Here is a 22,390-nt window from a genome sequence, read left to right as displayed (position 1 = left end):
GTAAATCCAGAACGCTCATCCATTTCTGCTGGAATGTGATTAAGAATCATTTTATAAACATATCTATCTGTCATAGTGAGAGGCGTAAATGTGATCGCTTTCACTGCTTGAAAAACATTTTTCAGCCTATTGTTTTCTGACAGATGGGATAAACATGTTATTTTTTTCCATTCCTTACTCTTGGATGTGCATCGACCGAAGGTTATTGAGGTATTTGTTTCACGGTGCCCTATTTCTGGTCGAATCAACTTTTAGTGGCTGAACACTTCAGCTCTTGTCAGTCTTAATGGGAAATTACATTTAAAATGAAACATTTAGTTTTCTTTCCCGGCTCATGAATCTATCTGGCCAAGGAAAAAATAAGCATGGCAGGAATGTGTGGTTTAAATGGACAAAATACCAGTTTCGGGTTAAGTTACTCAAAATAATGTGTCCGCATTTATAGTTCCAAACCAGACTTCCATGAATCAATTTAACAAATTTAAAGTGCAGAAATGCTGAACTTCATTGAGAAAGAGCAGTGATAGAGATGAAAGAGTGCAGTTACGTAATCCCTGCGTAAGGCTATTTTCTTTCCGCTGCCTTTTCCTTGATTCCAAAAAGTATTTTACGACAGTTAACAGAAAATGTAAAAGTTGCTTTTAAAGTACTCACTTTTGAAAGCACAAAATTGAAAAACTTGCATCCCTTCCCTTAGGCAAGATATTTGGACTTTCTTTTAACATGCTGACTTAAAGTACTGTTTTATATACATGTCTCATTGTGCTTTTCTCCCCCCATTCACCCACTCCTCTCCACATCCAACTCCCTCCTTCCCTCGCTCGCCCCTTTTTGTCTGTCTCTCTGCAGCAGATCTTGGCACTGAGGGATGCGTTGTCACGCGTAGGAGTCCAGAATCTCTCTCCATCTCTCCTTTTTTTTTCGGCACTCCCCCTCCTCCTCCTAGCATCCCTAATAAGACACATGCTCCTGGGCTGGGTTGCTCACTCACATTAGGATCTCCTGGCTGTGACCGCCACGAGCTTCTCTCTCCTCTCGGTTTCGCCCCCGGCTTCATGGGTTGAAGGGCAGGTCGTGTTGTCCACAAGATCTCATCTCTCATCTCGACCGGTTCTTTGCACCCAAAACTTCATCATTCTCATCTTCATCTTCTTGAGTGCTACGGTTTGTTCTCCTAACATGTACAGACTTGCAGCAGCAGAGGCCTCCAGCCAAGGGCACCGCCACCGGCTGTAGTCGACTTCGTTCCACCTGCCACAGCGTGAAAGGGGCCCCCTCAGCTGTGATCTGTCTGCCTGCAGACGGGACCCAGTTTGACTGGGCAGCAGGGACTATGCATTTGGGACTGGTGGCGCTGGCAGTTGTCTTCCTCGGCTCCATGGGTCACGGCGATAACCTCAAGGCCTCCAAAGCAAGAAGACAGAGACGAAGTGAGTGTTGATGTCTCTTTCTGTTTCTTTCTTAACATCACATCACATCAAGTAGCTCACTGTCCCTTGAGACACAGTGCAACATTTCACATTTTATTTAAATGTCAGTTCCTATTATTTGTGGCTCATTAGAGCATTTCTAAGTTCCTTGAAAGATTTGTGGGGTATTGCTTGTGAAGAACCTGTTCTGTTGCCTTTAATTGCAACTTTGCTTTTTAAGCGTACATTTTAAATGAGCATATCATGTTCCTAAGCACGGCCAAATTTCACTAGACTACTTTTTCTGAGATTTTAGCAGAGGTGTTTGTGTTGCACATCCTAGAAGACAATGTTACCATTCGAGTTTTTTGATTTTACCTTTTTATGACTTTTTTTAAAATAGTTTTTTTTTATTGTTTCTTCTTCTTTTATGGAAAAGTTAGTTTTAAAACTCACACAGTGCAGCAGAATTCACTCTGAACTATTGCATAAGTTCTCTTATGTGTGAGAGAGCACTTGTTTCTTATTTTAAAGCATACATTTATTTTTATTGAAAGTCTTATTTTTTAGTATTTTATATATATATATATATATATATATATATATATATATATATATATATATATATATATATATATATATATATATATATATATATAATATTCTATAAGTAAACACTTTGAGGCTTTGGAATAATGGTGGGAAATCAACCTCCAAATTGCAGCAGAACTCATTCTGAAATATTGCATAAGTTATTATATATGTGTGCACATCTTATAGTAAGAGCGCTGATGTAGGTTTAGTATTTCATATTTTAAAGAACACATTTATGTTTATTGGAAAGTCTTATTTTTTGTGTGCTGTTATCATATACTCAATAATGCATTCTGTGTAATTTTAAAAAGTCAACCTGACAATCCAAAAAAAAAAAAAATATATATATATTTTTTTTAATCATATTAAGGGTTGAGATTATTCAGTGGAAATTGTACATTGACCACTGCTGGCAATGTTGAGGAGAGTACAACCTCCTCTAGAGGAAGCTGTAGGTAATGCAGTGACACTCACAGTGGCTGTACACAAATCTGCATTGCATTTGTTACTGGTTAGGCTGCTGTTGTTTAACTTTGCTATTAAGAGACAATAGTATTTTTTACATTTATACACCTGCCAGAAACTATAAGCAACAAAACAAACATAAATTGTGTTCTGAGAGTTATAGCGTGTAGCTAAAGCTAGAAATCAAGTAGCACGAGGAAGCCTAGAAGTGCAAATCAAAACACAACGCCAATGAGAATGAAAAACTATCTGAGGAGAAATAAACAGTGAGTTACTTGGTGAAATAAATCTGTTGATGCTTCACAATCTGTTAAGACTTCTTGACCTCACTGTAAGCTGATCTGAGCACTGTTTCTTGATAGCGGAGTTTTCTAGCAGTTTTATCAACAAAATGAAAGCAAACACCTCTGACAGCTGTTTTTATACAGTGATTGATCAGCAGTCATGTTGCCCCCCCCCCCCCCCCTAAAATATCCAAACCATACAAGCAATCATTTTGTATTAGTGTTTATTTTTGTTCGTTATAAGCTATTTTAAATTATGATACCACTCTGTACATTCATTTTATGGCATGTCAAAAAAGGGATTCAGCTATTCTGCCTACTCATGTACAAAGAATAAAAGAATAAAAAAATTATATATATATATATATATATATATATATATATATATATATATATATATATATATATATATATATATATATATATATATATATACACACACATACATATACAGTACATATATATATATATATATATATATATAAATATATATATATATATTACCCCATTTTTAAACAAGATAAATTTACTTTTTAAATTTTGTAAGCAATAGACTTGTTTGCAGAGAATCTTTATTTAAGTTTATTTTAAGACTGATTTTAAATTGTTCAGATGAAGTACTCTTTCTAGCCCAGATTCTGAAAAAAAGATGAAAATGTCACTGTGTCTGGAGGTGTGTTTGTTTTGAAATACAAACCAGAGATTAATATGAGGTAAATGCATAAACAATGAACACGCTAATGTAAAAAGTAAAATAAAGTAATAAATGCTAAATCTTTAGACTTTAATTGGCTACAGTCATCTGAGAGGCAACTAAAAAGCATAGAAAATTTTCTTTGTGGACTGTGCTGTTAAGTAGTTGGATTCATGTCAGATGTCCAATCACATAGATTCGTACATTACATCTAAAAATGCTTGTTTATTGATGATGCGACTACATTGACTACTTTTTCATTCCAGGGAAAATTTTGATTTCCTGCTAATAAATTAACTTTAAAGTAATGAGGTGTTTGGAGGGTATTTCAGATTGTATGATGATCTCACTGTGAATTTGGTCATAAAAAGGCCTTATTTGTTACTTGTATGATCTGTCATCTTTGCCTTGAAAAGGAAAATCCAAAGGGGACATTCTGGTCATAATGATATATCACTGTGTAAAAGTGCAGTGGCAACTGATGCTATCTGTTTTACTGTGCAACCTAACCAACCTTCCTGCTGTTCAAAACAATCATTCACGTTCATCATTAATAATTCTGGTTTCATATTTGTGACCCTGTACTACAAAACCAGTCATAAAAGTCAATTTTTACAAAATCTGAAAGCGGAATAAATAACCTTTCCATTGATGTATGGTTTGTTAGGACAGGACAATATTTGGTCGAGATACAACTATTTGAAAATCTGGAATCCGAGGGTGCAAAAAAATCTAATTATTGGAAAAAAAAAAAAATCGCCTTTAAAGTTGTCCAAATGATGTTCTTAGCAATGCATTTTACTAATCAAAAATTAAGTTTTAATATATTTACAGTAGAAAGTTTACAAAATATCTTCATGGAACATGATCTTTACTTAAAATCCTAATGATTTTTGGCATAAAAGAAAAATCAATAATTTTGACCCATACAATGTATTTTTGGCTATTGCTACAAATATACCCCAGCAACTTAAGACTGGTTTTGTGGTCCAGTGTCACATTTGTTGTTCCTGCTGAGAGACCTTTTCATTTATTTCAGCATTGGAGCTGAGTAGTGAACGGATAAAGGACACCCCAGTGCCTGAAAATGATCCAGTTTTTTAAGGATCCTTTTATGGATTTTTTTGATTGATTGGTTGTTCTTTTTTAGCTGAACCCATCAAGGAGTCCATGCTACTGAATATTAACGGTAAAATAACATTGATATTAGTGGTTAAAAGCTGTTTTTGTCCCAGTTGTTTTTTGCTTAATGAATGAGATTATGTGATCTAATAGGTATTTTTGTCATGTTTTCCAGTAAAAATATGTAAACTTAAGGGTTGCATTTATCCATTAGGTTGCATCAGTTGCTGTACTTGCAGCTTATTTACAGTGGGCTGGTCGTTTGAACACTTTTCAGCATAGAGATTAATTGTCCTGTGAGAGTGTATATTTAGAGCTAATGCTACACACATAGACCCGTAAATTAAAGCAGATGACCGCAGTTTTGACTCCAGTCAGCCTACCAGGAACAGGATGTGCACTCTGACATGCTTTCGGAATAATCGTTTATTTCTTCTTGGCCTTGAATGCAGACATTTTTGGATGTTACAAGCAAGGCATGAAAATCACAAGGGATGAGTGAGCTTTCTTAGATATCTGTAACTGATTTTATTTCGTCATGTGTCAGCGTTTTGGGGCACCTGTGGACAGAACCAGTTCACTGAAATTTCAGGCCTCTTTTTCCCTAGTTGACCCATCAGAAATCTATCTATCTATCTATCTATCTATCTATCTATCTATCTATCTATCTATCTATCTATCTATCTATCTATCTATCTATCTATCTATCTATCTATCTATCTGTCTGTCTGTCTGTCTGTCTGTCTGTCTGTCTGTCTGTCTATCTATCTTATGTGAGTTTATTTCTCTTGATATTTAGAGGTGATGGAAAATGCATCTTGGTTGTTTAATCAAAGGTCGAATTGGCTGGAAAGTGACATTGTAATCAAGCTGTCTATTCCTGTGGAGCACATAACTAGTTTCCTTTACTAGTCATAGTAAGCACTTGGGATTTCAAAGTTCTACTAAACTGTACGGAAGCGCAGCCAGTATGACACTCTCTCATATTTCTCTTTATTTTTTCCATCAGTAAGCACTGAAGTACCACCATCATGCTCGACTGGCTGTGAACACTGCTCAGAGTACAACGGCTGTCTTAAATGTCGACCCCGGCTCTTCATCCTACTGGAGCGGAATGACATCCGTCAGATAGGCATTTGCCTTGCTGCCTGTCCTGTTGGATATTATGGCATCCGAAATCGTGATATGAACAAATGCACACGTGAGTCTTTGCACTACTGGTATATTTTCATAGTTTCAAAACTGTAAAAAAGTAGGAGATAATGAGGAAATCTGTGCCAGTCAGCACATTAAAATGATTTCTGGAGGATCATGTGACGGTGAAGGCTGGCGATAAATTGCATATTATATCAAAATTTTTCACAATATAAATGTTTTCTATATGTATGTATTATTTAGATGTATTTGCATAAAAAGCAATAGCTGTATGTTATCACATGACAAAAAGGTGCAGTTTCTTAACTTAACAGGAAGTGACACAGCTTGCCTACTGACACATCTTACCCTGCTCCCTTCCTGAAAAATGAAGGTGAATTGTATGAACAGCACAGCGTCATAAAATGACCTTCCTTAGCTCGTCTACAAGACTTTAACGTCAGTTACACAGTGTTTAACGTCATTGAAAAGATGGTACAACTGATGCAGTTATGAAACAATCACATTATTTACCACATTCTTTAATACTGTAACCACCAATGACATTAAACAAGCGCATCTGACCCGTGGATGCCAAATGCTGAGCAAGTGATCTGTTTTCTCTTACTGTGTGGGTGAAAAACAGGGTTAGGGGATGTAATACAAAGCAAAACATTGATAATGCATGGCTGTTTGTCTGTTTCTTCTAGGAAGTCTGTGTTATTATTGCAGGCTGTAAATGCAGAGTTCATGGTAGTTCAGCTCTGTCCATATATTTCGGTCTTTCTACCCAAACCCTATGCAGAAAGCATAACGAGGATTTACCTTTTATCATCCTCTTTGTTTTAATAGCGCTCTCTCTAGGTTTTAGCCAGAGACTCGGCAGTCTGTTCCCATCATGTGCGTGAGCATTTTTACTGTGATAAAGGCAAAGCAGGGGATAACTGTGGATAAACAAGGAAATACCTCTCATAAATTGATTGGCGGTACCTCTTTACTCCTGTTGTGGGAGGAAATTATAGCTTTATTTGAGCCTTTTCTAACTTCAACCTACCAGAGCTTTTCCAGTTGTAAATTGAACGTCCTGCTCTCTTTTCAAGCATGTTTTGAAAGCCAATTAGTGTGAACTACAGCTTGGAGTCATTATATTTTGTTATAGGAAGAAAATACTTTTGTTACCAAGATACACTCTTGCATCACTCCGCCTAATACCTCTCAGATGGTTCTGATTTAAACTTTCATTCTAGATAACCTTAAATTTAAATGTTAGCATCAAGGGAAGTGAGAAATTAGCCGAGCACTGTTTTTATTTCACAACCCTCTGGAGCCTTTACTTCATCATTGACTGTATACTTTACACTTGCTTTGAAATTCCACATGCAGCTGTCCGCTTGTTAGTTTAAGTATTTTTATGACCCACACATTGAGACCAAAATACGTTGTATCCACAGGTGTCCACTCCAAATTGCTTCGAACGTCACCAGACCTCTTATTTTCAACATTTCCCTCTGACGTGTTCGTTTCTTTCTCATTTTGAGTGTTTTTGCCGTGTTTTGAAAGATGGCTGTGCATGCAAACCCCTCCTTCCTTTCAGCCCTCAGAGTGGCTGCCGCATTGCAATTATTCAATTAGGTACGTGCATTTGTTTTGTCTCCAGATCCCCATGATGTCTTGTTAACAACATTTGTCTTGCATTAAGGGTACAATTGTAAATGCTTGAGTGCAAAAGAATTTGCTCCAAACATTACTAATTTAGTTGTCAGACATTTAAAGTAGTAATTGAGAGCAGAGGTTATAACAAAAAACACAGATAGTATGTTGTTAGGCCCTCTTCTGCTTTTGGCTGGGACTTAGCGATATTCGAGATATCTGTGTGCTGCTGCTCTCAGAATGTCCCCGGAATTTTTGAATGGAAATTTAAGAGCCTTATTTTTGCACATTTGCGCATATGTCACGGTAATTTAGCATTTAAATCTGTTTCGCGGAATTATTTTCAGTCTTTCTTTTAACATTTAGTCTACGTCAGTCAGAAGACTGTGAGGGAAAAAAGGGATTTCAAATCCTATTTGAAAATGGGAAATAATCAGTTTTAAGATCTTAAAAATTTTAAAACAAAGAAAAATGACTTAAGAAGAGGAACAATTACTCATGCTTCAACTGAAGTACTTTGAATAATCTCAAATCATTTTGGATGACACGATAATCAGGTTTTAGACTTGTGGACCTCACTGTAAATCCTTTCGGGTTTTACAGCACCAAAGGAAAAGACTGAGATGGATATTTAAGAACTAGATCCCTTGTTTATCAGAATGAGATAATGCTGAAAATTGTGAAGGGGTTATGGGTTGGGAAGTGAATTCTGTTTAATTTGGTACGAGTCTGGTTTTCATTCTGCCGAAATCCACAATTGCCCCAAATTTGTAGCAGTTTTATGTTTGATCAAAGACGGCAGGCTTGTAATGAGACAGAGGTGAGGAAGCCATATGAGAGTCCTGACATTCTTAAACTGACTACTTTTTGGGTAAGAAACTGTTGAGCCTTAACAATAAGTCACCAGATGGTGGTCCACTTGTTCAACGTCAAAATGAGCTGACTTATTTAAAAATCTTGTCTTGATAAAATCAATATGTAACTGTTATTGTCTTTTTTTATTACAGAATGTAAAATAGAAAACTGTGAGGCTTGTTTTAGCCGAAACTTTTGCACAAAATGTAAGGAGGGCCTGTACTCACACAGAGGGCGGTGTTTCTCTAGCTGTCCTGAAGGATTCACCATCAACGGCACCATGGAGTGTGTAGGTGAGTGCGCTGCACATGCCACGGGGTTTACAAACTTTTGCTTTCATTGACGGAGAACTTATATAAGGTTGTTTCAGTTCTAATTCAGTTCTAAGTTCTATGTTACTGTATGCTTGACAAAATTGGTTAAGTATGAAAAACAAATTGTGAATGTTAAAAATAGAACTTTACCGTTTTTTATACTGAAAGTCAAAAGATGTCACTTCTACATTTTTGTAATTTAAAATGACACAATGACACATTTTTTGTAGTTATTGCAGTTTTTAATAAACTTTTATTATATAAAGGTTTATTTTATTACAATGCACCATCCTCACACAATAATATCATATTTTATCCAATCTGGTTTTATATTGTATATATCCAGTATATAAGGTTTTTGGTTTAGTGCATGTCATCAGATGTTATGGGCAAATAGTACTTCTGTCATAGAATGACTTATACAGTATATGGATATGGTTGTTGCAATTCAGTTATGCTGATGAAATGATAAAACTGGGAAGTTCTTGGAGAGCTTGTTTTCCATTTCTTCATAGTCTGTTTTCCTTTTTTCTGTGGTTTCTCAATCGCTGTTGAGAGGAACATTGGCACAAGGCCTGTTGGATGATAAGGGTTTTTATTGATTTCTTTTGAAAATATTTCTGTCAGAAGCAAGCAAACACATCACTAATAGCATTACTTGCAATGGTGGTGCTGGCTCCTCCAGGCTGTTTGGTCTTTAAATGGGGAGCTTTGACTTCCAGTGTGACATTTTCCCAAGGCTTATGATGCCTCACCTGCATCAATGGATCAGTCCACCACTTTGTTATGAGCATTTTTCAGTCTGTGATTGTTTTTGGCAGAGATGAGTTCCCTTTGACCTTCCTTCCCCTAAACACATTAAACCGAAAAAATTGGATACTTAAAAAAAATTGAAAAACACTTGAAACCGCTCAATGCAATTGAAAGTCTACAGCCTGACAGCGTGTCATTACCTTGAATAAAAAGGGAGCCTACCTCATATACAATCATAACACATGCTCTGATTTTTAGCTAAATGTAATTGGAAAATGCTGGATTTTAGCAGTCTGAATCTCCGCTGTGAATTCTTTGGGATTTCCTAATGCAGTTTCTTCAACTTTTGATTGGAGTAACTTATTTCTCAGGCCCCTGTCATTCATTCTACTCTCTAAAAAAAATAATGTGTTAATGCAACAGTTTTCAGTTATGACAACTTCTAATGAAATTATGTTAAACCAACAAACTATATTGGGTTAGAAGAACTTAATAATTTGTAACATAAACACATAATTTTAAGCTAATTACTCAAAAAATTTAAGTTGCTCCAACTAATGGATTTGTGGGCCTGGAACCAATTTATATGATCTTCTTTCAATTCAAATCCACATTTTTCATAGCTCATGCTAAATGAAAGTTATCAAAAACACAGACATTTGACTTTAAATTACACACAATATTAAGGTAACGTAATGATCAGCATTATTATGTCAACTGAGCTCAACAAAATAAACAAAGGTTAAAAGGTTTTTAAAAATTAGAATTTTTAACTTGCAACCATGCATTTATTTAAGTGGTGGAAACAGGTCCCATTAGTAATTTTTTAGAGTGTAAAAAATTGGTTATTCTAATTCTTTTCTCTTTGTATGTGTTTCAGTCCAATGTGATCTAAGTGAGTGGAGTCCATGGGGCCCTTGCATGAAGAAGAACAAAACATGTGGCTTTAAAAAGGGTAACCAGACCCGTACCAGGGAGCCCTTACAGCTTTCAAGTCCTGGCACTTCCACAGGGGCTGCTCCACCCTTGGGCTGCGTCCCAGAGACACAGACCCAAAGATGTACCGTGCAGAAGAAGATCACTTGCAAAGGTAAATCACAGAAAGAATAAAAGCACAAAAATATTGGAAAGTGGATGGATAGGAAATACTTGTGCTGAAAGGAATACGTTAAATCTGTTATCCAACTTCAATATGCGTGTTTGCAAATGACAGATTTGTTGATTTATTGATCATTTAACTTTTTTGGCCACTCTGAAAAACATGTAAATAGTCTCCTGGAACTAATTTGATTTAGTTTATTTATGGTTTTTGACATAATACGGTGTAAATAAATTCTTGAGTGTTCCTAGTAAATACACAGAAGCCCAGCTGGTTTGTAATGTTTTCGTTGCTTGCTGCGGATCTTAGGGCAGCATTTTGTTTGTAGCTTTAACTTACTGGAAATTGAGGTTAATATGCTGCTTGGGCTCTTGAGCAGGAAAAGAACGTTGGTGGACCTGTAGTGGACCTGTTGGCTGTAAACTGTTTGTAAAAGTCTGAATATGTTGTTTCTCTCTACCGTTATATATACTCTTCTGGATGGCTTGTGTAGATTTCAGCCTAAAATATGGGAGTTTGCATGAACAAAAAAAGTTTTTAATGGCCCAAACAAGAATTTTCAGCTCATTGGTTAATTCAGTGATTACATCACTGTTCAAAAGTTTCGGGTAAGTTCGATTTTTTTTTTCTTTTGAAAGAAATGTTACTTTTACTCAGCAAGGATGCATTAAAACAACAATTGACAGTAAAAACTTTTACATTATATATATATATATATATATATATATATATATATATATATATATATATAGCACAACTGCTTTCAGCTTTCCCATAGCAGTAATAAATTCCAGTTTAAGATAAAAGAGCCAACAGTTATTTTAAATTGTAATAATATTTAAAATAAAGAAATTTTCTTTCAGTATTATAGTTTTTATTGTCTATTGATAATACAATTCATTATAATACACTGCCCGTCTTAACTATTTGCTTAGTTAAATTTAGATGGTGACTTTTTTTTTTTTTTTGGATGGGCAGTGTATAATCAATAGTTTAAGTAACTTTTCATTATTGAAGTTAAGCTGAATTTATTTTTTAGTATTATTTTCAGTATACTTTGTTGCCGTTAAAAGAACCACAGAAATAAAAAAAGGCTCTTAAAGTATGCAGAAGTAATATGGAAGGAATCATTTTCCCAAAATAAAAACTGTGCTGCTCTAAACCTGAAAGATGTTTTTATCCATGAAAACAAGAATGAAAAGATGATCGTAAACTGTTAATCTTAAAAAAGCACATAAAAGTCTAATACACATAGTCATTATTATTTGCATGCATACAAGAATGTCTGTTTATTAATTTTTATTATTTTATTTTTTTTACACAAGTGTAGGTCAGTGAGTGGAAAAGAAGAAACTGCAGCAAACCTCAAACTTCAGTGGATCTTGTGTTTGTTGCCAGCTTGATAGTTTTGATGTCTGATAGTTTGAGAACTAAGGAAGGAATTTTCAAAAATAAAAATAGCTCATTTGATCTGATTATTTTTTATTACTTTTCATGAAATGTACAACGGAATAGTTTGCAGCAGTCCTTGACTTGCCAATTCAGAAATCAATCCAGGCTAATAAAAAGTGTTTGTGTGATTGTAATGGCTTTCACTTACAGTCCATTTTTGTATTTTCTCTTTTATCTTTTCCTATATATATGTATATATATATATATATATATATATATATATATATATATATATATATATATATATATATATATATATATATATATGTCTATATATGTCTCCCAAAATGTAATCATGTATGTGGACGTCATATTCAAGCGATTTATGTAAGTTTATGAAATTACATGACTAATGACTCAGTTAATCATAAGCTTATTGTAATATCACACTTTGAGTGTTTCTTAAAATACTGTAAACACCTGATCATACCTTCTAGAGCTCTCAGTTGTCTTCACACTGTTGAGAAACAGTGCTTTCCTGGAAATTACGTATTATTCTGTGCGAACAGCCTCACAAGATCAAGTGCTGACTGTCCTTCAGTCGGGAGAATTAAGCTCCATGCTATGCTGGACTAGGTGTCAGGTGCCATTTGAAAAATGAGAGGCAAATTTACTCTGTATGACGCCCGTATTTGTGGAAAGAATTTCCACCCGGGGTCCATAAGAATAATTAACAGTGAAATATTATAAACTGCCCCATAAATGTGCTGTGACGCCTGCCAAATTTCTAAACTTAGAGAGTCCACTTGTTGGAAAAGCTTTTGGAGAGAGAGAGAGAGAGAGAGAAAGAGAGAGAGAGAGCGCTATGGTGAACTAATAGGCCTGGACACATGTAAAGTCATTTGTTTGTAGTTCAGTCTCATAATATCAAGATTTCCCTAACGAATGTTAAGATAGGATCAGTTATGTGCCGGCTCGAGTCAAAACATGTTTTTCCCTAAAAAAAAAAAAAAGAGCAAAGCAGTTCTCACTTCTCAGGGTAAAAAGAATGACTCAGGTGACTCAGGTATCAAAAAACTGATAGGTTATGGGTTGCATGACCCTATTGCCCTCTTTTTTTCTCAGTGCGTAAATTTGCACCTCGTGCTAAATTAGCAAGGCTGTGAATACATCTGCAGGAATTGGCTGACAGGGCTGCTGTAAAAATCACAGGGGGCAGAGCTTGTATAACAGCGGTGATTTACTGGTCTGCAGATCTCACGCTTTGTGTTGATTTTGCCAAGCTCCCCCCCTTTCTCTTCTCTTTCCTGTAGCTTAATAAATGTCTTTGCACGAAACCTGAATACGCTAAACGCGTGATTGCCTTTGTCAGGCGATGGTGTTTAGGTTGGATTGAGCAGCGCTGTAATTATTGCTGTCATAAATGAATGGATCATCCCCAAGCGCTCTTAACTGCTTTATCAAAGCTAACAAGTCTCCTCCATGTGGATCCAAAGTTTAAGGCTCCATTTCCTTCCATGTTTTTTTTCATTTCACCTCGGTGAAAATCGTGATTAACTGACACCCGAGAGGCATTTTGTAAACTCAAGGCCTCTGAATTCTTCACATGAACAGGATTGCTGTTCTCAAAACAACGAATGTTAAATCTGAATCGAGTTAGACTTCTTTTGTTTGATTTGTGGAAATCTTCAGAAATCTTCTCACTGATACTATGATATTATGACTATGATATTATGCTTTTATATCTGTGGTCCTCTATTCTGACTGGATGAATCTGGGATGTTAACAGCAAGTGATTTTATGAGTGATGAGTGAGTCAGTGAATAATTCATTCAAATGATATGTTTAAAACACACTGATTCATACAGGAACCAAACAAGTGACTTGCTGCGTTCCATTCTGAAGAGCTCATCCCAGTTCCTTATTCCCTAATCCCTTCGAAATCCCCTCTCTTGCTTGGATGGCACTTTGCGTCATTTTGCCAAGCCAATAAAGGAGGCGCTGTCGCACAATTAAACCTGTGCAAAGAATCATGAAAGCATTGTCTTTCATTCTGAAGGGCCCTTTGAAGTGGCCAGTTTTGAGCACTTCAGTTTGGAACGAACTTTCAGTATGGCAGCCATGATTGTTCTCACTCCAAAGTGCCCTTCATAAGTGGATTTAGTCAATAAGTGAGTCACTGAATCATTCATCCAATCGACTTGTTCAAAACATGCTAGTGATTTGTTTAGGAACAAAATAAGCAAGTGTCTTGATAAATGAGTTATTGACTTATTCACTCAACCTCATTTATAAACAAAACACCACGACTGTGTGTTACTCTGAAATGCGCAGCGGCTCTACTGTTAGTGGAGCAAAACTAACTAAATATTTGGCCATATTGTGTCTAGTAACATATCATTATAATATTAACGTATTGTTTGATCTGTTGTGTAAAAGCAAAAGCACTCCTAATAATAATTCTGAACAATGTTTGCGATTTCCTGCAGTGGAAAAACAGTAAAACAGAACACTTTCTCTTGTAATATTGCAGAAATAATTAGTTGTTGTCGCTTCAATAATGTAACAGGTATAATTGCAAACAACATCATATCTCTGACATATATAGGCTTTAAATATTGCAGAATGAACTGCTGTTTGTGCTTTACAGGCCTTGGCAGGTCTGTTAAATAAACTAAGGGAATGCTAATTATTGCTTGTTATTAGATACAAGTAAATTTACCAAAGAAAGTTGTCTTTTATGTGTTTACGATGATGCCATTTCAAGTCAAAAATCTGTAAACGTGAAACTGCTTTTTATATAACTCTTACTAACAATCAAAGGTTTAATTAAACAAATATTTGTTTGTGTAATTTCCATTGTATTTTTAATTATGCATTTTATGTAGAAACAAATGCAACAGTTTGTGGTATAATATCAGGGCCTTGAGATGAGCAGAGAGCCAATTTCAGGAGCCACAGAGCGGCTGTGTGTGTGGCTCATGTTATCAAGTGCAAAATGAATGCTCTCCAGCACCAAATGAGTGTTGACTTTGGTTTCCAGGGAACACTGAGACTCACAACACTAACTTCATAACAAATATCAGTCAGTCTGGAGGCCCTGACTCCCCCTTGTAGTAGTGCAAGTGAGGCTGATGGGAAACAAACCAGCCTGTGTTTTTCAGTGCTGTTTATTGGACAATACTACAGCTCAGCATGATCTAATCAGTATTTATAATCATAACGTATGCATATATTTTTGTACATTTGTATATGTGCTTAAATGTTCACAGCTTTGGAAAATATATATTTCTTATCAATCCTTTATGTTAAAATTGTACTATTATATAGATATTTTTGCATTTTTAATTTTTCGAATTAACTTAATTCTGAAAACAATAAAAAAAACAAAAAGGCATCAGAAATATAAATCTTATGATAAACCATGTATGGTTTTGTCTCTCAAGTATATTTACATTGTTTTTACTTAAAAACAAGACAATAATATATCTTGGGCTTTCTAATTGCAACTTTCTTTTATTCAGGAGAAAATAAGAAGAATCCACAAAACCGTGGAGAAAAAAATGGCAAGAACCGCGGACAAGATTCCAAGGAAAGTGGCAAAGGGGGCAACAAGAAAAAAAAGACCCCGAACCAGTCCACCACTGTTCCCACCATTACAACGAGCATGGTGACCTAATCTTATGGTGGTGTCAGGTGGGCCTAAGAAAGGAGAATGTCTGGCCCATCTCCGTTGGCTAAAGACGAAAAGTTTTTGTTTGTGACAATATCAAATTATGCAAAAAAACAAAAACAAAAAAAAAAAGTAATAACGCTGCTACATGTAAAACATGCTCAATGAGAACTGGAGGATGGCTGTACTGAATAATGAAAAGTGTAAATTGAGTAAAGTTTGAGGAAACCAAGGAGCTAGGTTGGTTAGTCTCATGCTATGTGGAAGCACCCAGAAAGACTGTGCACTGTGCGTGTACAGAGTTGTCTTTTTGTAAGCCTTCCCATAGGAAACAACATTGTTTGTGGTTGGCAAAATGTTCTATATGTCCCTCCTTAGACCTATCAGAAAGGTTTCTGAACTATAGAAGACACTGCAAATGTGGCCCACCATCCTAACATTGCTTAAAGAACATCTAAAATACATTCAAATCTCATGTGGTTCACCTAATCTAGATGTAATCGCATTCTTTTTCTCCAGAGTTGGATCTCCTTATGTGACAGGTAGCAAACAGTCTAGAGTCTGTCTGTGAGTCAGTCTCAGAGTGAAAAGTGACTTTTTTTATATATCTGTTTTTTTTCTATTGTTTTTAACAAAAGAAGGCACTGGAACTGACATTGTGGTTTACATAGAGAATGTGGAGAAAGAGGAACTTTAATGATGATGAAACTATCCAAATATAATGAAAAAAGTGTTATTATATACCTAGAGACAAACGCACTTATAACTTACAACTGATTTGCGGTTTTACTTGTTTTAGTGGTCTATGTAAAATAAAAGTCTTTCGATTAGGGGAAAATAAATACAGTATTTTCTGCACAGAAGAAGGCAGCAATAATATGAGGAATGTACAGTGCTGAAGTATGTGTATGAAAGATTGTGTCTGTGTGTGCGTGTCAGATGTGTTTTTGAATCTGTGTTCTTATGTGCACCTTTATGTTGTGAGGCGAGGGGAAGAGAGAGGTCAACAGAAGTCTACAGTACACTTCTTGTGGCCAAGCCATTGAGGAACTAAACCAGCATAATGCTTAAACTGCGTTGATTATATGCTTTATAAGTTTTTCATTGCTCTGATATCATGGTTCCAATATATTCAGTATATCACATCATTCATAATGCTTTGGAACATACAGTATCAATATCTGAGGAAGTAATGCTGTACATCATACAGTTATTTACATGTAGCATCCAGTCACACTTTTCATAGTCTGTTTTCTATAGCCTATTGACCGGGGCTGCATTTTCCAAAAGCAGAAGCAGATCGTAGAACCACTGATGCTAATGGTTTCTATGATCTACTTAGGCTTATGATGCTCTTGGGAAATGCAGCACAGATCAGTGGGTGTTCACCATATACACCCCTAATGAGAATTATGACACTGAAAATGTCAGCTTCTGTTAATCTTGATGCAATACATATTGCTATTATATATCTATTTCAATAAAAGTCTACAATTTAAATAAACATCTAAATAAACATTTGGTTGCAGTTTATATAAATGTTTTTGTCTGTGTATTTGTATGGTATTGGAGACTGGGGTTAGTTGTCACGTCTCTTAACAGTGCAATATCTATCTATCTATCTATCTATCTATCTATCTATCTATCTATCTATCTATCTATCTATCTATCTATCTATCTATCTATCTATCTATAAATCAGGCTGTTTAGTGCCATGTTCCATTGTGACAACTTACACCTTATATAAAAGGTGTTAAATCAAATGTTTTTCTTCCTGGTCAATAATGATGAAGATATAGAAATGTAGCTATAGATTTTAGTGGCCATGGGATATGGTTACACAAACCGAATTTCAAAAATGAACATACACTGAGAAATATTCTCTAAAGTAAATCAGACCTTTTTGCAAACTGGTTTGACAAATTAGATCAATATCGTGCTTCATTTGCGAATCTGGCATGACTAATTTTGATTAAAAAAAAAACGGATAGATAACACATATGGCGTGGTTGTTGAAATATTGTAAGGTAAAACGATTCTCAGATTGATACACGGTAATCTCCATTGCCAGACGAGGAATTATGAATTATATTTTACTGGGGCTGAGCACAGTAGTGTTTCCCTGTTGGTCTGTGTCTCGACAGGAGGAGAGGAGACATTGTTTAGGCGGGAATGTGTTTGAAGGTGCGAGATTCGCTTTCGAATAGGATTGCCATTGTGGTTCAGAATGTATGGTGATTAGTGCCCGGACAAGGGCCCTAAAACTTGAGACAGAAATAAAACCAAATGATGTGTCATCTCAATGAGGAGGAGCTTAAACAGCATCGCACCCTCCAACCGCAACAGCCGTTTCTCATTACCGAGGGGAGGGCAGAAGAACGGTAGAGAGTGGACCGTAAATTACACTTTCATTCCCCTTCCTGACCATAAATTCTTGCGCTGGCTCCTTGGGACGGAGCTCTCCCTCTCGTTCACCCTCTCTCGCTCCTCTTCCATGTTTTCTCTCCCGCTTTTCATCTCTCGCACCCCTCCGGGCCTCCTCTTCGGTGCCCCGCTCTGCATTTATTCGGCCACGTTTCCATTTTATCAGCTCTTGATTAATCCTGGTCCTCGCGACCCCCCACTCTGCATGTTGTGTTTTTCTTATCGCTTCAGAGGTTTGTTCCATTCGACCGTAAGTGCCCTGCAAAGTGGACATCTCAGGATATTCCGCCATGATTCCAGTTCGAAAGGAGTGTCCCATTCAAAGGGCATTAAAGTGCGCGAGACGTGACTACTATGCAAATCTTATGATTACGGTTAAATAACCATTCACACTTCTGCAGTAGCCTAAGTTTTGCAGGCAGTGGAGTAGAGCAAATCCATTTCCTCAAGTGAAGTAAACTTCAGCCGATTTCCCGTGCTCAGGGGGAGCAGTGAACACTGTCATTCGGAACACAGTTCATACATGGAGCTCTCTTCAATTATGTGGTCAAAATATGATGAGGGGGGTTATAAAGTATTGCGTCCCCCCGAAACATTTTTGTGTTTTCTGGTAGATAGCCAAATTAAGTACTGTTTTTCATCTTTACTAAAATTATTTCTATCACAAACGTTTTACGAGTGAACACAAATTCATTTAAATATAGCCTAGGCCTAATCATCCCCTCGAGACACTGCTTTATCTCGCAAAAGTAGAATATAGTTTTCCTGCCTCTTCAAATTATTTCAATAACGCAAAATCACTGAAATAGTCAATTTTTCTCCCGTGAAACTTTGTGTTCGCTTGCAAAAGTATTAAATTGTTTTTCCTCCCTCTTCAAATTATTTTTTATCATAAAAGTTTTGCGAGTAAATCAAATGTAATATTTCTCGGACATGGAAGCAAAATCATTTAAATTGAATTTTCTCCCAAGACTTAGCGTTCCCGTGCAAACGTAGCTATTGCGGTCTCTCGAGATAGGCTACTTCGCGTTCGTTTGCAAAAATATTTAGGACTACTTTTTTTCCCACTATAATCAAATCACAAACATTTCGCGAGCTAGCGAATTTCTCTGGGGGAGAACTCAAATGTTTTACGAGAGAACGATGAAGGATTGAAATACAGCCTAATATTTCGTCCCATCTAATGTTTCCCCCTTTCACCTTTAGGGGCTCCGTACATTAACAAACCTTTATAATGTACAATGAAAAACTTACATAGCTACATGAAAAACATTATCCATATTCCCTCGTCGGATATTTCACCTCGTGAGTGCCGAGTATTTTTGCTTAGTCACAGAATTCCTCCCTCTCGGCTCACGGACTGGGGCAAATGAGGCCACAAGTCTCGCATGTCATATAGCCTACTCTCTGCGTATAAGCCATGTGCTTTCCAACTGTTATTACCAATTACCCAATTTCTGTCTTTCAAATCATAACCGAATCCAGCTCTCCTCACATGAACTCAGGGATTCCCCATAGAGAAAACCGCTCCACGTTTTCATCTCTCCTGCTCTGAAACACAACCTCTCTCGTATGGATCGAGATCTGAGGCAAGGGAAAATGGGGGCCAGAAAGGGATGTTTCTTAAGGGGCGCCTCTGGAACAGCGCTTGATGGAGTATGTGGGTGGTGGGATTTATAAGCTGGCAGTAGCACCGTGTTTGTGGTGTCTACCAGTGAGGCGTCGTGCCAGTGCAGGAGATATATCTGACCCACTGGAACCCCAGTTTTATGAGACTCAAACATGCATGCTATATATAGCCTAACCGAATCAATAGCCTACAGAACAATTCATTACATTCCAAATGGAAGCATAAAAACATTATAACGACGAAACCTTTGTTTTATAATTACTAGTTGGTGATTCATGCGCGCGCGAGCTTTTGAGATGATGGGCATCCACGCTAACAGAAACAGCCCTCGGTCAGCAGGTGCAGACAGCGTATAAAACTCCTGTGCGTGTCTGGATGAGAGCGCTGGAGCCAAGAACTGTGCCTGACTTGCCTGGGAACTCCACAAACATCTGCTTCCACCCATCGAAGCAGCGTTTGATTCACAGTTTAGGCACTCTCTTATTTGCTCGTATTAGCTGAAGGATTATTCTTGGCGTTTTTTTTTTTAATTAACCTGAGACCGATAAAGATGCATGCTTTTCTTGGTAAAATAATTATATTCTGCTTATATTATATTGAAATGACCGTAACACAAATAATGGCCCAGCTACAATTGTATGCTTATTAAAAGGTCAGCTAACATCAACGAGGTAAATAAATAATTTACACAGACGGATTAATTCAGGTCATCGCTGATTTTGTTTTTCATTGTTTAAAATGTTTGAAAGCCATCTATCCAATTAGTATGCCTAGCCTAAAATGTGAAGTCGTAAAGAAATTTCATCAGGCGACTTCATTACTTTTTAGCATTAGCCTATATTGCAGACAAAGGCATTTAAAAAAAAAGGATTAGAAAACTCACGGTAGGCATACCGTTTGATTGTGACAATAATAGGAAAGTGCTGCCACCTGGTTGTTGAACTCAAGCACTGAGGGTGTTTGTTGACCACAATATTATCATATAATTTTGCGGTTTAATTATTATAATTATTTTGATGTTTTTGTTGGCTTTTGTTTATACTGTTATACAACCTAGTTTACCTTCTTAATAATACAAATTGTGCCAGTATCAACCAGATTAACAAGATTTCTAAATAGATAAAATAGACATACTATTCTGAAGTCAAAGAAGTAGCCTACTGTATGTTGACAGTTTCTGACTGTTAAGCTTATTGGAACATATCCATATTTAATATGATAATGAACTATTTACGTAAACTTGAGGGGGACTTAATTCAAATACGATCTTGCATGGAAGCCTGGTTTAAGGAAACTGCGAAAACATGGCACCCAATTATTTATAGGCAATTTACTTGAGGTTCCTAGAAAGTCACAATTTTGTTTGTACAACTTTACAATTTAAAATTTAGGGCAAAGAAATTTGGAATATATCAGCAGCACAGAAGAAGAATTATTTTAAATGTCCAATCATTGTATTCATATTGAGAATTATTTAATTATTTTTATTTTCACCTTGAATCAGATACAACCAATAACAGTCAAACCTGGCACAAAGATGCATTAATGATATAAATTTAACAATGAACACGCAGGAAAACATATTTTGATCAACGGAGGGCGCTACTCGCTATCAGTTTTTTTTATTCGTCTTCTTACATGCTAGCCTTACAGTCATGGCAGTGACATGAATTTTGTGTTTTGCAAAGTTTGCTGCTTCAGTATTTGTAGATTATTTTCCCACATGTTTCTATGGTATACTGAAAAACAGTGATAAGCATATCATAAGTTTTAAAGGGATTTATTGACAAAAAATATGAGTCACTATTTACAGTGTTGACCCTTATTCTTCATAACCTCTGCAATTTGCTCTGGCATGCTGGATATTAGCTCCTGGGCCAAATTATGACTGATGGCAATCCATTTTTGCCTTTTTAGTTCTTAGAGTTGATCACAACTTGTGGTCTTCTGCTGTCCAATCATTGTACTTCCTATACAGAATTTCAGTCTGTCCTCAATGTTTTTCTTGGAGAGAAGGGCTTCTTTGCTGCCCTTCTTGACACCAGGCTGTTGTGTCTTGGCCTCACTGTGTGTGCAGATGCTCTCACACCAACCTGCTGCCATTTCACATGTGCTGCTGGCATGATTATTCAATTAATGTTAGCTGGTCATTTTGTGTCAGGATCAAAAAAGAGCTTTTTTTTTTTTTTTTTTTTTTTTTTTTGACCAATTAAGCTTTAGCAATTATTTAAAATGATAAATGATAATCTGATCACTCTACACAATAATATAGAAACAATGTGAATGAACACCACAAAAGCTTAAGCAGCACACTTTGCAAAACACAAAATTTATGTCACTGCCAAAACCTTTAGCCACGACTGTAGTTTTGCCACTTAAACTGGACCGGGATGAACAATCATAAGGATATTATTATCAATCATTGTGTCATAATTATCATTTTCAAAGCCACATAGATGTCCAGTTCACCTTACACGCAAGTTACGTTTTCAGACTGCGATTAATATTTATTAACATTAATGCTAATTTAAATCTTTAATCAACGTCATGAACGTTCAATTTATATACTGTACATGTCCATATTTGAATATTCAAACTGCTAAGATCAGCTTGTGGATCATTCTTTGTCCACTAGAGGGCGGCGAATCATATAAAACGAACTTGTTTCGTTCTGATGAAGGAGAAATTCACTCTGGAGTGTTACAAATTATGTTATCATAGCATATATTACGAATGAAAATAATGAACGTATATGCTTTCAGTCTGGTTCTGCCAAAAAACAGGAAGCTTGCCAAATGGACTCATGAGACTTGATAAGGTGTGAGTAATGTTAAGGTTAATTAGGAAATTCACTTTGATCGTTATGTGTGAAAACTGCCTCACTTATGATAGAGGTCA

The 22,390-nt window shown here is 36.2% G+C and overlaps 1 protein-coding gene across 1 annotated transcript; it reads left to right on the top strand.

Moving 5' to 3' along the window:
- Positions 1 to 763: 763 nt before the first annotated feature.
- LOC109106602 (R-spondin-1-like) lies at positions 764 to 16,946 on the top strand. Its single transcript, XM_042772821.1, has 5 exons — positions 764 to 1,430; positions 5,578 to 5,769; positions 8,360 to 8,500; positions 10,155 to 10,364; positions 15,290 to 16,946. The coding sequence occupies exons 1-5, from the start codon at positions 1,334 to 1,336 to the stop codon at positions 15,442 to 15,444; spliced, it is 795 nt and encodes a 264-aa protein (XP_042628755.1). The 5' UTR covers positions 764 to 1,333; the 3' UTR covers positions 15,445 to 16,946.
- The last annotated feature ends 5,444 nt before the right edge of the window (positions 16,947 to 22,390 follow it).

Source organism: Cyprinus carpio, chromosome A16 (genome assembly GCF_018340385.1).
Source record: "Cyprinus carpio isolate SPL01 chromosome A16, ASM1834038v1, whole genome shotgun sequence".
In the NCBI taxonomy this organism is placed as follows: domain Eukaryota; kingdom Metazoa; phylum Chordata; class Actinopteri; order Cypriniformes; family Cyprinidae; genus Cyprinus; species Cyprinus carpio.
The sequence above is the reverse complement of the archived record's forward strand: the minus strand, read 5'-3'. Positions and strand labels throughout refer to the sequence as shown.